We start from the raw sequence: 17,516 nt of genomic DNA on the forward strand, positions 1-17,516 counted from the left end.
TCCGCGGCTGTGAAACGTCACGCGAAGTTTGGACAAAACTCGAATCAATTTATGCTTCACAGGGCCCCACAAGGAAGGCTACGCTCCTGGAACAGCTGTTGTCGATAATGTTACTCCACAGCTTGCCAAACAGCTACGACAACTTTTGTTGTTCTGTAAAGTCACATGACTCTTTACCTGACGTCGAGAAACTAATTGGAAAAATAATCGAGGAAAGTTTCGCAAGAGAGCACAAAAGCGACGAAAATGGAGCCATGTTTGCCAAACAGCGACAAACAAATGCAAATAAGTTCCAAAATAGGTCCGACCCAGCTCAACGTGAGAAAATCAAGTGTGGTTTTTGCGGAAAAATGGGACACCGAGCCTCTAAGTGTTTTAAAAGGAAAAGAGAGGAACGAGAAAAGGCCAATGCTGTCGAGGAAGTGTTCTACGCGAGTGAAACTCCCGATCATCTTCAGGACTCATCATACAGTGCTGTGACAGATGAAGTTTCGTGCATTGACAGTGGGGCTACCTCACACATTTATAAGGACAAAAACCTTTTTACGAACTCCCACAAGGTTAACAGTGGTCTGAAGTTAGCAAGCGACATGACCGCGGAAGTGACAGCTAAAGGTGACGTTCATGTAGTGGCATCTGATGGACATCGCGACAGATCGCTTTTATTGACAAATACACTTCACGTGCCGAATCTACGCATTAATCTTTTATCGGTTTCTAAAATCGTGGATAAAGGAAACTCGGTATTGTTTACAAAAGAAAGTGCCGTTGTGAAAGATAAGCGTGGAAATGTCAAACTTCTCGCGGATCGCGAAGGTGACTTGTTTTTTGTTCGTACTAAAATGGATATCGCGTGTGCCGCGAGTAATGATAACTCCGAGGAAGTAGAGTGGCACAGACATCTTGGACATTTAAATCGAAAGGACATGAATCTCATGATGCGAAAAGAGATTGTTACCAGTCTTAATTTCGATGTTGATCCTAATTACCCATCATGTGACACTTGTGCAGCCGGAAAAATCACTCGCCCACCTTTTCCAAAAGGAAGTCAAGGGACCTCATCTCTTCTTGAATGTGTACACACAGACCTTTGCCGACCAATGAGAGCGGAGACAATGGGTCGAGCTCGATACCTACTCACGTTCACCGATGACTTCAGCTGCTGGACAGAACATTACCTACTCCGAAACAAATCTGACGTAACTGCAAAATTTCTGGAGTATAAAAATCTCGTCGAGACGCGCACTGGGATGAAGATCAAGGCACTTCAGTCCGATAATGGCGAAGCAGTCGCAACGGCATGTTATATTCGAAACAGGTGCATCACCAAAGCTCTGGGCATCGAAACGCCATACGAGAGATGGACGGGCCAGCGACCTAATTTGCGACATCTAAGAAGATTTGGAGTAAAAGTCTATATTGTTGACAAGACTCCCAACCAAGACAAACTGAAGCCACGTGGACTCCAAGGCATCTTCGTTGGCTATGCTACCAACGCGAAAGCCTACCGAATCTGGATTCCATCTGAAAAGAAAATCCACATAACACGTGATATTCGATTTATGGATGTCTATTCGACAGAGAACATGGAAGAGAATCCTGAATCCACGCGTGACGCGGAACTCATTCTGGAGCAGAACGTGCCTATTTCCAACGATGCCCCCATTGTTGTTGAGGATCAGGAAAACATCGTTGAGAATCAGGAAGACATCGTCGAGGACCAGGAAATCATGAACGGAGATCACGAAAATTTGAACGGTCAGCAGGAAAGGAACTTACCTGTAAGACGAGCACCAGGAAGGCCTCGAAAAATAAATACTGGCAAGCCAGGACGTCCTACCAAGGAGTTCATCACCGTAAAGAACCCCGACGAAAATAAGCGCCAGAGGCCACTAGTTCCAGCGACGAGGAATTCTACGGATGGGATAACGATGATGTTGCCATGAGTGCCTGTGAGATTCCGTTAGGACAAGCACTATCTGGACCCGACAAGAGTGAATGGGAAGATGCTCTTTATGAAGAAATACGGAGTCCAATCTCAAATGGAACATTCGACATCATCGACAAACCTGTCAACGAAAAGGGGATCATGTGCAGAACTGTGCTGAGAAACAAATACGGACCCGACGGAGAACTACAACGAAGAAAAGCACGTGTTGTTGCAAGAGGTTTTGCGCAACAACCTGGCTTACATTTCTTTGAGACTTTTGCCCCCGTCGTCCGTCCCAATTCACTCCGGTTGCTAGTGGCGTTAGCTATTGAATTTGATCTCAAAATCACTCATCTGGACATCGAGACTGCCTGCTTGAATGCTGATATGAATACAGTGATCTACATGGAACAACCCGATCTACTGGAGGAGATGCTTCAAAGAATATTACGCGAGGACAAAAATCCGAATTTTCGGGAACGAGCCAAGGAGATGCTGAACAAGATGGATGGGACAGCCAAGGTATGTAGACTCAAAAAGGCACTTTATGGTTTGCACCAGGCTGGACGCCAATGGCATGCCAAATTGGACTCTGTGTTACGAGACATGGACCTGACACCAACAAGTGCAGATCCGTGCGTATACACTGATGAGGAGAAGAAGACTTACGTCCTTGTCTACGTAGATGACATCTTGATCATATCGAATAATCAATCAAGGGAGAGTCATCAAAAATAGGCTCTCTAAGGAATTCAAGGTCAAGGATCTCGGCGAGGCCCGCTATTGTCTGGGTATGAAAATCGTACGCGACAGTGATGGGATAACTATATCTCAAACCACTTACGTCTAAGAGATTCTGCAAAGATTTCACATGAGCGAGTGCAAGCCTGCGAACACTCCACTTGCAGCTGGCACAAAACTGATCAATGATTCAGTCGACGAATCAGAGGATGAGAGATTTCCATTCGGAGAATTGGTCGGAGGATTGATGTATGCTGCCCTCGGAACGCGACCTGATATAGCACACGCTGTGAGCGTCCTTGGACAATTCAACAACAACCCGAAGCAGGAACAGTGGATAGCTGCGAAACGAGTGCTCCGATATCTTCAGGGTACTGCAAGTTTTGGACTTCGATTCAAGAAGTGCAATGAGGCTTTGAAAGGATACGTGTATGCAGACTGGGCAAATTGTGTCATCGATAGCCGATCCTACACCGGCTCAGTTTACATTCTTGGAGGAGCTGCCATTTCGTCGGAATCACGTAAACAACGCACTGTGGCCCTTTCTTCCACCGAGGCCGAGTACATGGCAATTTTAGATGCATCCAAGGAAGCTGTGTATCTCATCAACTTTCTGAAGGATCTAGGCCATTCAGATCTTGCCAACGTGATCATGTTTAATGACAATCAGGGAGCAGGCAAACTTTCCGAAAACCCGGTGCACCACTCGAGATCCAAACATATCGATGTGAAACACCACTTTATACGTCAAGTTCTGAAGGAGTATCCTGTTAAACTGCTCTACCTGCCAACCGAGGAAATGATAGCGGATATACTAACCAAGGGATTACCTGGACCAAAGCATATGGAGTGCGTTTCCTGCCTGGGGCTGTCATCGACCAAGTTTTCCTTCGGGCGCAACTTGAGGGAGAGTGTTGGCATTCGCAATCCGCGCCCTTCAGTAATATTCAAATGAACTATTTCCTATAGAAGACAGCTCTGTGCCTCACATACATATTACAGTCACACATCTACACACTTCACTATTCTCGATTAGTTCAGTTGCCTGTGAACAGTTACACGACACACATACCTTTTTGTACTGTTCTGAATAAACTTCGGTTTTATATTAATTTCGGTTCTCAATCATAATTTCGTGTACCCACCGATCTTGCTCTAAAAGTTGGATTAAAAATTCAGCTTTTGGTAGAAAAGTCATATTTGTTGGTTCAAAGTTAATTCTGATTAATTCAGATACTATATTTTTGATTCAGAATTTATTGCTTTTGATTGTAAATTATACAATTTATTTTGGCATAATTTTAGTTAAAAATTCATCTTTCTGGTTTAAAATTAATTAATTAAATGTATTTTTTTTTATTTCATTTTTTTTGTGGAAAGTAATTTTTTTGGCTGCCAATTTAACTTATTATTATTGAATTCAATTGAAAATTTAACTATTTTCTTGAATATCCGTTTTTTTGTTCAAAATTAATTTTTTCTGCTAAAAGTTTAACTATTCCATTGTTTTTTTTTATATTGATATTTTTTAGAGGAAAATTCATATTTTCGGTAGAAATTAATCTTCTTGGTTGAAAATTCATCTTTTGGGTAAGAAATTTAATTATTCTACTAAAAGATCCTCCACTTTAGTTGAAAATTCTTTGTTTTTTTTTTTAAATTCAATTATTCCGTAGTTGAAAATTCATCACTTTGTTTGAAAAAGTAACTGTTTTTTAGAGTTAGTTTTTCTCTAAAGGTAGTTTTTTGTTGAAAGTAATTTTTTGAACTGAGCATTAAGCTTATTCCAATTGAATATTCCAAATTTTTAGTTAGAAATTATGCTGTTTAGTTGAACATTAATTTTTTGCACTAAAAATTTAATAATTTTTAAGTTTTTCATTGACAATTTATCTTTTTGAGTAAAAATTATTTTTATTTTGATAATTTAACTATTTCAGTCGAAAATTCGTTATTTTAGTTGAAAACTCGCCTCTTTGGTTCAAAATTCAACTATTCCAGTTTAAGATTCAAAATTTTAGTGGAAAATTCATAATTTTATATGAAAATCAATTATTTTTTTACTAAAAATGTAACTATTCCATTTTCTGTTAAAAATTAATTTTTTTTCCAGTTCAAAATACAAAGATTTGGTTCAAAAATTTTTTTTTTTTTTGAAAATTCTACTATTTGTTTAAAAATTATTCTTCCTGGTTGAAAATTCATCTTTTGAGTAAAAAAAACAAAAATTATTCTAGTTAAAGATGCGTGATTTTAGTTGAAAATTCATCGTGCAGGTTTGAAATTCAATTATTTCAGTTAAAGATTCACCATTTTAGTTAAAACTTCATCACTTTGTTTGAAAAAGTACCTATTTTTTGAAAGTTATTTTTCTTTGAAAGGTAGGTTTTTTTGGAAACTAATTTTTTTTAACTGAAAATTCAACTATTTTGGTAGAAATTCAACAATATAATTTTTAGGTCAAAAATTGAACTATTATGTAGAAAATTAGTCTTTTAGGGTGCAAAATTCAACAATTTGGTTGAAAATTCATCTTTTTGCATTGAAAACTCAAGATTTTTGTTGAAAATTAAACTATATTGGAAAAAATTCAAATATTTGTTTGAAAATTAAATTCGTCTTTTTGGGTTGAAAATTCAATTATTTTGGTAGAAAATTCAAATATTTAGTTAAAAATTAAACTATTTTCTAAAAACTCATATCTTACTTTTAAAAATGTAACTACTTCTTTGAAAATTCGTCTTTTTGGATTGAAAATGTAAGATTTTTGTTGAAAATTAAACTATTTTTGTAAAAAAATTCAAATATTTGGTTAAAAATAAACTTTTTTCTATAAACTTACATTTCCTTTTAGAAAATTTAACTATTTCGTTAAAAATTCGTCTTTTTAGATTAAAAATTCAACAATTTGGTTAAAAGTTCGTCTTTTTTGTTTAAAAATTATTGTAAAAATTCAAATATTTGGTTAAAAATCACCTTTTTTCTAAAAACTCATGTTTTCTTTTTGAAAATGTAACTATTTCGTTTAAAACTAATCTTTTTGTTTTGAAATATCAAGATTTTGGTTGAAAACTGAACTATTATGGTAAAAAAATCAAATGTTTGTTTGAAAAATAACTTTTTTCTAAAAAATTATATTTTCTTTTTGAAAATAGAACTATTTCGTTAAAAATTCGTTATTTTGGATTAAAAATCAGACAATTTGGTTGGAAATTCATCTTTTTGGATTGAAAATTCAACTGTTTTGATAAAAAAATTTAAATATTTCGTTCAAAATTCAAGCTTTTGTTGAAAATTCAACAAATTTTGGGTAGAGGTTTCATCTTTTTGGTTAAAAATGAACTGTTTGCTTGTAAATTAATCTTTTTTGATTGAGTATTCAACTATTTTCTTGAATTTTTTTTGAAAATTCGTCCTTTTTTGGGGAAAATTAATATTTCTAACTTTAAATTTTGAATTTTTTGCTTGAATTTAATTGTTTTTCATTTATGATAAACATTAGTTAAAATTAAATTGTTTGCACCAAAAATGTTACTATTTCTACTGAAACTTTAACAATTTTGTTGAAAATTCGCGAAATTTGCTGAAAAATAATTTTTTTTATAGAAAAAGAATCTTCTTGTTTGAAAATTCCACTATTTCGTTAAAAATTCACGCATTTTGTTAAATAAATCGTATTTTTTGGTAAAACATTAATCTTTTTACTTGAAAATTATTCTTCTTGTTTAAAAATTATTCTTTTTGATTGAAAATTCATCGTGCTGCTTTGAAATTCAATCAATCAAAATTATTTTGTTTGGTTGAACATTAATTTTTTGAACTTAAAATTTATTAATTTTCAAGTTTTTATTGACAATTGATCTTTTTTAGTATAAATTCAACTATTTCAGCTGAAGATTCATCATTTTAGTTCAATATTCATCATTGAAGATGAAAATTATAATTTTTTTCTACTAAAAATGTAATTATTCCAACTACTGTTTAAAATTGATGTTTTTTCTAGTTCACAATTCAAATATTTGTTACAAAATTCTACTGTTTCGTAAAAAATGTATGCTTATTGTTAAAAAATTGTATTTTTTGGTAGAAAATTAATCTTTTTACTTGGAAATTAATCTTCTTGTTTAAAAATTTATCTTTTCGGTTGAAAATTCATCTTTTTGGTTTGAAATTTAACTATTCTTGTTGAAGCTTCATCATTTTATTTGAGAATTCATCAGTTAGTTTGAAAATTGAACTATTTTCTTAAAAAAAATTCTGTATATAAATTAAATTTTCATCTAAAAGTTTAACTATTCAATTTTTTTGTTAAAATTGATATTTTTTATTGGAAAACTTTAGTATTTGTTTAAAAATTAATTAATTTTGAAATTTTTTGGTCTGTTGTGTTAAATGATCTTTATAATGAACGTCATGAATTAAAATAAGTGTTTGCATTTTGCAGAAAATATGAATATCTTACTTTTAGTTGACCGGAAAAATTGAAAAACTTGTCCTGAAAAAAACCAGGAAATGACCGGGAATTTGAAATCATCCGCCAAATCGCCACCCTGATTTCCCTATTATTATTTTGGGTTGTGAAGTCTGTATTAAATATCGGCAGTAATGAAAATTTCAAATCAAAGTAATTGGAATACTCGGTAGTTAGTATTATTTACCTTCAAAGTCAATGACTCTTTGATACAATGCTTTTTTATGTGATTAAAAACGTTGAATGCTGCTTTTGATGTTAATTTCTACAGGACATCATCTATTGTATATTTGTTGTTTTGTAATTAACAATTATGCTATTAATCCTATTTCACTAAGTGTAAATTTTACACGATTTGTGTCTAGACTTTTACTGATAATACAGCTCTGTTAATTTATAACTTTATTAAATGTTTTGGAAGCAAAAATGTGTACTATAAATAACAAATATTACAGCTTCTGAGGGGTACATATTTACCTTTATATTTAAATTGTTTATTGCAATTACTTTTTAATTCCAACCTAATTTTTTAGTTTATTTTTTTGTCAATTCCAAACTGGTCTTCTGAAATTTTAATTTATGTGCCCCTTGAATAAATAAATTAAATTTATTTTCAAATAATATTTTATATTTTAAGTTATAAAAAATGAAGCAAATAAAGATATTCTTTAAATATTCGAGATCAAAATTCAGTAGATAGTTTCAAATTAAAAATAATAAACTTCACATCAATGCGAATTTTACTTTTTTCCTAGTAGTTGCACATCTTTATCAACCAGTGGAATCGTACCTTGCAATATCTTCAAAATGGAAGCTGTTTGAAGTTAACTATTTTTCTCTAAATATCATATGTGTATTTAATATTTTCTATAGTGCTTAGCAAATATTTTTACTCATATTTAGAATAAAAGATTTTTTGGATTTATACAAATAAATTTGTGTCAAATGCTTATTAATGATTGGGAATGGATCTTTGTTTATAATGTACTTTAAAGTTTTACAATTATTTGCTTCGTGTCACTACCTGCTTTTATAGAAATTAAAATATTTGTATATGATTGAGGTTTCTGTTGACTCTGATCTTCAATGTTTTCGCATTCTCATAAGGTGTTTATAGGATTTGTTTCTGAATGGGTTTTAGAAGATTGATGGGATTTAGCTTTAATGGATTGATCTAATTTTTAATACAATTTTTTCCTCGTACTCGGCTTTAGGGAAGTTATATACCAGGGTGTCTACTCACCTGGAAAACCTGGAAATGTCTGGGATTTTTTTTTAATTGAGGGGGTTTTTTCAAGAACGTGCTAAAAATTTTTTAATTTGTGATACAAAAGTATATAACAATGTTTCTTTATTTGTAAAACTAGCTTTGCATTAGTGGATTTAACTATTTTGTTCAAAATTAGTCTTTTTGGGTTGAAAATTCAACTATTTTGGTAGAAATTCATCTATATTATTTTCAGATCCAGAATTGAAATATTGTGTAGAAAATTAGTTTTTTGGGTTAAATATTCAACAATTTCGTTGAAGATTCATCTTTTTGAATTGAAAATTCAGGATTTTTGTTGAAAATTAAACTATTTTGGTAAAAAATTCAAATATATGTTTGAAAATAAACTTTTTTCTAGAAACTCATTTTGTCTTTTGGAAAATTGAACTGTTTAGTTTAAAATTCTTCTTTTTTTATTGGGAATGGTGATCTACCATTTCGCCACCTGGTGCCCAAACCTGGAACTAGAAAGAGTAGGTACAATTTTAAAGTTGTACATTCATTTTTTTATAAAAGTGTTCTTACGATAGTTTTGTGAAGTATAAAACAATGATTGAATAATAAAAACAAATTTTCATAAAAAAAACAAATAGTTTTAGATAAAATTTCCATATTATACAGTGAAAAAACATATTTTTGTCAAATAGGTTTGAAAAAACTAATTATTATTTCACTATTTCATGTAAGTTTCTATGAATTTAAGTTTAAATAAACTCTAAATAATGTATATAGCGACAAATTTTATCCACATTATGCGAAGAATACGGGTAATAGACGATTTAGGGTGGCTGTTTTAATCCAAGAAAAAAATTCCCGGTAATTTCCCGGTTCAGAAACATTTTTTACGGTCAATGAAATGTAAAAAAATTGAACTCTAAAGCTAAACATTTTTCCATTTGAATTAATCAAAACTGAGCTGCAAATGACAGCCAGAAACATAAAAAATTGAACGATTACATTTTTTTATAAACTGAACATTTCTTAAATTAAAAGTTAAATTATTTATATTTTAAATGGTTAAAAAATCCTTCAAATGCTTCCAAATTTTATTGGAAAATCTTGAAAGATCTGCATGTTGTTTACATTTTTTTTCAATTTTTTTATTATTTTTGAAATTATTTCAGAACTTGTAAACATCCTTTAAAATTAATCTTTTTTTCTCATTTTTTTAAATTTTGCCAAATTAAACAAATTTCCTTAAAATCTTCCACATTCATTTTTGATAATTTTGTAAATATTTTTGAAAAATCACACAAAATTATATTTTCAAAATCATTATTAATTTTCATAGGGAATTTTTTTTTAATCTTTTGAAGCCATTCAAAATTCTTAAAAATCTTTTAAATTTTTTGTTCGAAATCTGCCAAAATCTATATTTTGGCGGTACACGTAGACACATTGTTTAAATGATTTCAAATAATTTCAAATTTTAAATTGAATTTTAATTTTTTTTAAGCTTCTAAATCTTTCTTCAACTTCCTTGAATTTTTTAAAGAAAAAATTTTTTTTGGTAAAGAATTTAAGTATTTTGTTGAAAATTCACTTTTTTGTAAAATATCATTTTCTTTTTGAAAATTTAACTATTTCGTTGAAAAATCGTTTTTTTATGAAAAATTCAACAATTTGTTTGAAAATTCGTCTTTTTTAATTAAAAATGTTATTGTTATTTATACGTCGAGGTTAAAAAATTTCACTCACAGATAAAAATTTTTTAAATAGAACAATTAAACTCTAACGCATAAAATTTAGTTTTTATATTTAACTACAATTACTGATTTTAAATAAAGTCAGATATTTCTAAATTATATTTCTTAATTAAAGAATTTCAAATTTAATGCTTTAAAAATAAAATATTTTAGACTGAAATAATATTTGAAATTTAATAAAAGCCTTTGTTTATGAATATATTATTTTGAAGTTATTTTACAATTGAAAATAGTTTATAAAGTTTCAATCAGGCGCTTAAATTTGTTTAACTAATAAGACTTCCGGCAATTTTTTTAATTGCGAACTGATTTCGAATCGTCTTGTAAAATTAATTATTATTCACTTTAAAAATTTGAAAGAAAAGTTTAGTTTTAAAAATAATTATTAATTTATAGTCACAGTTGATGAACTGAAAATGTATTTTAAAAAAGGATGGAAATCACAGTTGGACAGATATTTCTGTAAAAGATATGTTTCTTCACCTTATAAGATGTAAATTTCATCTAAAACCCGTTGCTTCTAATAAATACTTACTTTTAGTATCCAAAGAATACTTTAAACTCCACAACAAAGGTCGTTAAAACACTTTTATGCAAAAGTTAATGTAAAACTTTAAAATCGTACCTATTCTTTCTAGTTCGGATTTTTTTTCACCAGGTGGCGTAGCGCAGTTTAACCATTCCCAATTGAAAATTCAAGAGTTTTGTTGAAAATTAAACTATTTTGGTTAAAAAAATCAAAAATATGTGGTTGAAACTTAACTTTTTTCTAAAAACTCATATTTTCTTTTTGAAAGCTTAACTATTTCGTTGGAAATTCGTCTTTTTGGATTAAAAATTCAACAATTTCGTTAAAAATTCGTCTTTTTTTCAATTAAAAATTCAACTATTTTTGTAAAAAATTAAAATGTATGGTTGAGAATTAACTTTTTTCTAAAAACTCGCGTTTTCTTTTTGAAAATTGAACTATTTCGTTAAAAATTCGTCATTATGGTTAGAAAATTCAAGATTTTGGTTAAAAACTCAACTATTTTGGTAAAAAATTTAAGTATTTTGTTGAAAATTCACTTTTTTGTAAAATATCATTTTCTTTTTGAAAATTTAACTATTTCGTTGAAAATTCGTTTTTTTATGAAAAATTCAACAATTTGGTTGAAAATTCGTCTTTTTTTATTAAAAATTCAAATATTTGATTAAATATTAACTTTTTTCGAAAACTCGTGTTTTTTTTTTTAAATTTAAATATTTGGTTGAAAAATCGTCTTTTTGTTTAGAAAATTCAACTATTTTAAAAAAGATTCAATTATTTAGTTGAGAATTGTCTTTTTTCTAGAAACTCATATTTAATTTTTGAAAATTTAACTATTTTACTGAAAATTCGTCTTTTTGATTTAAAAATTCAAGATTATTGTTGAAAATTTAACTATTTTGTTAAAAAATTCAAATATTCGGTTGGAAATTCAAGTTTTTTTTTTAAATTCAACAGATTTTGGGTAGAAATTTAATTTTTTTGCTTAAAAATGCAAATATTTTTAACTTTAAATGAAATTATTTTTTGATTGAAATATTAATCATTTTTTTTTTTAACTGCAAATTTAACTATACTATTTCTAATTGAAAATTGATCTTTTTAATTGAAAATCTAAGTGTTTCGCTGAAAATTCGTCCTTTTTGGAAGAAAATTAATCTTTCTTAGTTTAAAATTTTGTATTTTTTGCTTGAAAAAATTTTTCTTTTTTTTTCAGTTCGTTTTTGTTCAGTTAAAATTAAATATTTTGTGCTGAAAATTTGACTATGTATATTGACACTTTAACTATTTTGTTGAAAATCCGCGTAATTTGTTGAAAAACGTCTTTTTTTAAAATAGAAAATAAATCTTCTTGTTTGAAAATTCAACCATGCCTATTTAAGATTCATCATTTTAGTCAAAAATTATGATTTTGGTTAAAAATTAAATAATTCAGTTTAAAGTTAAACTTTTTTGTAAAAAATTAATTTTTCTGTTTAAAACTAGAATATTCCAGTTACAGATTCATTATATTAGTTAACAATCCATAATATCGGTTGAAAATTTAACTAAATCTTTTTTTTTGCTGATAATTCGTTTTTTTAAACTGAAAGGTTAACTATTACATTTTTTTGTTGAAAATTGATATTTTTTTGTTCAAAATATAACTATCTGGTTATAAAGTCATGAATTTTCTTGAAAAATCGTATTTTTTGTGGTAGAAAATGAATCTTCTTGTTTGAAAATTCACCTTTTTTGTTGAAAATTTAACAATTCCTGTTAAATATTTATAATTTTAGATAAAATTTCGTGATTTCGATTAAAAATCCTACTATTCCAGTTAAAGATTTATCTTTTTAGTTGCAAATTAATCTTTTTTTGTTTAAAATTCAAATATTCCAGTTGAATATTCGTAATTTTGGTTAAAAATTTATCATTTATGTTGAAAATTGAACTATTTTGTTGATGATTCTTTGTTTGTTAATAATTAATTTTTGTAACTGAAAATTTAGCGATTTCATTTTGGCTTGAAAATTTATCTTTTTTGTTTGAGAATTCAACTATTTTGTTGAAAACTTATCTTTTTTGGTGGAATTAAAATGTATTTGACTTAAATTAAATTATTTTTTATTGACATATCAACTACCACGTTTTTCGTTTAAAATTATTTTTTGTTGGTTGAAGATTCATCATGTTAGTTAGAAATTCAACTCGTATTTTTTGGTGTAAAATTAATCTTCTTGTTTCAAAATTCAACTATTTTAGATTAAAATATCAACAATTTGGTTAAAAATTCGTCTTTTTTTATTAAAAGTTCAACTATTTTTGTAAAAATTCAAATATTTGGTTAAATATTAACTTTTTTCTAAAAACTCATTTTTCTTTTTGAAAATTAAACTGTTTCGTTGAAAATTCATCTGTTTAGATTAAAAATTCAACAATTTAGTTGAAAATTCGTCTTTTTTTAATAAAAAATTTGACTATTTTTTAAAAAAATTAAATTTTTTGGTTGAGATTAACTTTGTTCTAAAAACTCGTGTTTTGTTTATGAAAATTTATCTATTTCGTTGAAAATTCGTCTTTTTGGTTTGAAAATTCAAGATTTTTGTTGAAATCTCAACCATTTTGGTAACAAAATTGAAATATTTGGTTCAAAATGAACTTTTTTCTAAAAACTGATATTTTGTTTTTAAAAATTTATCTATTTCGTTGAAAATTCGTCTTTTTGGATTAAACATTCAACAATTTGGTTAAAAATTCGGCTTTTTTAAATAAAAAAGTCGACTATTTTTGTACAAAATTTAAATGTTTGGCTGAGACTTAACTTTTTTCTAAAAACTCGATTTTGTTTTTGAAAATTTAACTATTTCGTTGAAAATTCGCCCTTTTAGATTAAAAATTCAGCAATTTCGTGAAAATTCGTCTTTTTTTATTATTAAAAATTCAACTATTTTCGTAAAAAATTCAAATAGTTGGTTAAATATTAACCTTTTTTTAAAAACTCGTGTTTTCTTTTTGAAAATTCAACTATTTCGTTGAAATTTGTCTTTTTATATTAAGAATTCAATAATTTGTTTAAAAAATCAAAAATTCGGTTAAATATTATTTTTTTTCTAAAAACTCGTGTTTTCTTTTTGAAAAGTTAACTATTTCGTTGAAAATTTATCTTTTTAGATTAAAAATTCAATAATTTGGTTGAAAATTCGTCTTTTTTTAAATTGAGAATTCTACTATTTTCGTAAAAAAATTCAAGTATTTTGTTAAATATTAACTTTTTTCTAAAAACTCGTGTTTCCTTTTTGAAAATTTAACTATTTCGTTGAAAATTCGTCTTTTTCGATTGAAAATTAAAATATTTGATTAAATATTAACTTTTTTCAAAAAACTCGTGTTTTCTTTTTGAAAATTAAAATATTTTGTTGAAAATTTGTCTTTTTGGTTAGAAAATTCAAGATTTTTGTTGAAAATTCAACTATTTTGTTAATGATTCATTGTTTGTTTGTTAATAATTAATTTTTGTAACTGAAAATTTAAAGATTGCATTTTTGCTTGAAAATTAATCTTTTATTTTACAATTCAACTGTTTAGTTGACAATTTATCTTTCTTATTGGAAGGCTTAACTATTTGTTTAAGAATTTTAATATTTTGTGGAAAAATCATCCTTTCTGTATACAATTCTACTATTGAGTTCAAAATTCATCTATATGGTTGAAAATGCAATATTTTTACATGAAAAGTTAGGGATTTAAAATATTTTAGATCAAATGAAAGTATAGAAATATCAAATGAAAATTTCAATTATTATTCAAATTCATGGAATTTAGGGATAAATTCGAGAAATCATTAATTATTATTTGTTAGTATTATTTGTTTCAAACCTTTCTAAATTAAACTAATTAGTTATTTTCAAAAATGAAAAAAAGCTGTTATTTAATTTTACATATTAAAAGTACTATGTTTACACATTTATATATTTACGATGACTGAAGACAAAAATTATTTATAATAAACTCGCGAAATTGTATACATACTCCAAATTGACTAATTTAAAAATGCGAAATATTTTTAATGGGTCATTATTGTCTGGAATTTTTTTCCCAGACTTTGAGTAGGCACTCTATATGCAGTTTTTTAATCAATTTTTAAGAATAATTAAATTTTTATGTTCACTCATTTCAAGGTAAACTTCCTCTCTATAGTATATTATCTCCGTTTGGCATTTTTAATCTTTATTTTCTCTTATCTTCCCAACTTGCTTATATATCTAAAGTTCAGGGGTCAACTTTTATGTGAAGTTGAAAATTAGTGACTAACAAATATAAACCCTCGACTTTATTTTTAAACAAAAAGAAAAAATATAATTCTCTAAGAGAACTGAGTCTGTAAAATAATAAGTAATGATTGATTATTATTACTCGAAACAGAATTTGTCGATCCCAGTCATTTGATTGTTGAGTGAAAGAGAGCTGTCAGCTTCTGAAAAAATACTGTTCAGTATTATATGCAATTCCTGTAAAATCGATTTACAGTTGCGCACTGTCTCGCGCATACAATATTCTGTAAGCCGGTTGTGCACGCAAGGTATCGATGTAACATTTGTCTTTCGAATTTTCTGATTATTCGCTCAAAAATTTGTCTTTGACAATATTGACAATGTCGAAAAAGAAGAAGAAACTGCATATTAACACTAACGACAATAACATGCGTGCTACCAAATTGAGCACGAAAATAAGTGAAGTGTCTAACAATAAGAAGAAAAGGAAGGTTGAGAAGCAACTGTTAAACAAAACGTAAGCACATTGTTACACGTGCTCGTGGTATTTTGGTTTTTGTAATTTTTCACTTAAAATCTCTATCGCTTTTGAGAAAGATTTCTCTGATTGGTAGAAAAATATGTATCGACTCTTGATACTTTTTTCAAACTGAAAGAATTTTTGGTATCCAGTGATTAAGATTTTAATGTCTAGATTAATTTTTTTCCAGTTTTAGAATTTTAAATTTCATTTAGAAAAATTTGCATATTCTTAAAAAATTGGTAAATTATCAGTATTCTGAAAAATATATTTAATTGGAAAGTAGTTTGAAAAAATTTATTGTTTGCCTCCATGTCTTTAAATATTGTCACATTTGTAGTTGCTTGATAATTATTCACTATTTGCACGTTTTATATTTATACACGGCGGATTTAAGCACATTTTTTTATTTTTTATCAATTTATTTTTATTTAATTGAAACAAGACGATTATTTTTATTACAGATTTTTACTATGGACCATACAAACTTCAATAATAGTTTATGTAGTATTGTTTGGTCTTCTCCCTATGGTATTCCATTATTCGTTCACCATGCAGCGGAAAATACTCTTCTTGAACTTTGGCAAGTATTTAATTAATATTTATGAATAGAAAACTAACGGTTATTATACAATTAAAATTATTGTCTCAGATTTGTTATAAAAGTGAGAAAAAAAACGGCTTGCTTGAAATAATATCAGGGTTTCCGTTATTTTAATAATTTTTATAACTAAAAATTTAATTATTCTAGTAGAAATTAGATAATCTGTTTCTTTGAAGGTCCCTCTTGTTTAAAAATTCTTCTTTACGAATTAAAAAATCAAATATTCCAGTTAAATATTTATAATTTTAGTTGAAAATTCATATCTTAGGTTGGAAATAAAATTATTTGGTTGTTTCAAATCATAAATTATTATTGGATGTTTATTATTTTTCATTATAAAAAAAAAAACCTTTTGCAAATTTTTACTTTATGACATTTTTTCGCTGGCTTTAAGTTTGATAATCGAATTGATGATAATTTAATTATACAGAAACAATTATTGTCTCAATTTTTCAAAAAATGGTATTTTGCGGGAATTTCGGTAAAGAAATATAACTTCAATTGGAACAGGAAATTTTTTATATAAACTTAGAGAAAGGGAATTTAAAAACTTCCTCTTCAAAGTCATTATTTGAAATAAAAAATTCATCTACTTGGTTAAAAGTTAAAGTATTTTGTTAAACATTATGAAAATTTTACTCTTTCATTTTTTTTTGAAAATTGATCTTTTCTAGTTTTCTAGTTCAAAATTCCAAAAATTGGATTAAAATGTATCTTTTTAACGGTAAATTCAACTTTTTCATTGAAAGTCCGCATTTTTTTCAAGATCGCCTTTTTTTGTATAGAAAATTATTTTTTTTCGTAGCAAGTTGATCTTGTTAGAAAATTCTTTTTTATTCTGTTAAAAAATCATATATTGCAGTTAATATCATTTTAGTTACATTCTTTTTTAAAAAATAATTTTTTATTTTTGGTTGAGCATTGATTTTTGACTAAAAATTTTATTATTCAATTTTTAGTTAAAAATTAATCTTTTTTAGTCGAAAATTCGTCTTTTTCGGTATAGATTAATCTTCTTGTTTGAAAATAATTCTTTTTGGTAAAAAATGCAATGGTTCTAGTTAAATATTTATAATTTCAATTAAAAACTAATCTTTCCTCTTCAAAATTCAACTATTCCGGTTAAATATTTATAAATTTCTTCTAAAAGTTCAGAATTTCTTTGAAAACGTAATTCTTATTTTCAGTTATTTTTCTTATGTTGAAAGTGATTTTTTAACTGAAAATTTGAATGATTCAAATTGAAAATTCCAAAGTTGTAGGGTATTTAAAAAAATTCCAAAGAATTTATAAGAGCTTTAAGAAGTTTCAAAAGTTTTTCAAGAATTTAAAATATTTTAGGGTATTTTTAAAATCTTTAATGAATTTCAAAGAAATTTAAAAAGTTTTAAAGGATTTGAAATAGTTTATAGTTTAGGTATTTTAAAGAAATTATTCACAAAAATCGGGAGATTTCGTCAGATTTCAAAGATTTTCAAACAAGTAAAAGCTT

General features: G+C 27.4%; 1 protein-coding gene across 4 annotated transcripts in view; it reads left to right on the forward strand.

Annotated features, from left to right (window-relative positions):
- Nucleotides 1-17,516, forward strand: part of LOC117174785 (lysophosphatidylserine lipase ABHD12) — a 47,240-nt gene that overhangs the window by 6,535 nt on the left and 23,189 nt on the right. For 3 of the 4 annotated variants that reach the window (XM_033364152.1, XM_033364151.1, XM_033364153.1), the window contains one exon: nt 15,885-16,003. In XM_033364152.1, coding sequence (XP_033220043.1) covers nt 15,885-16,003 — 119 coding nt within the window. Of the gene's footprint in view, nt 1-15,051; nt 15,418-15,884; nt 16,004-17,516 lie in introns of all 4 variants that reach the window. The other variant, XM_033364150.1, reaches the window with a different exon arrangement.

Source organism: Belonocnema kinseyi, chromosome 6 (genome assembly GCF_010883055.1).
Source record: "Belonocnema kinseyi isolate 2016_QV_RU_SX_M_011 chromosome 6, B_treatae_v1, whole genome shotgun sequence".
In the NCBI taxonomy this organism is placed as follows: Eukaryota; Metazoa; Arthropoda; class Insecta; order Hymenoptera; family Cynipidae; genus Belonocnema; species Belonocnema kinseyi.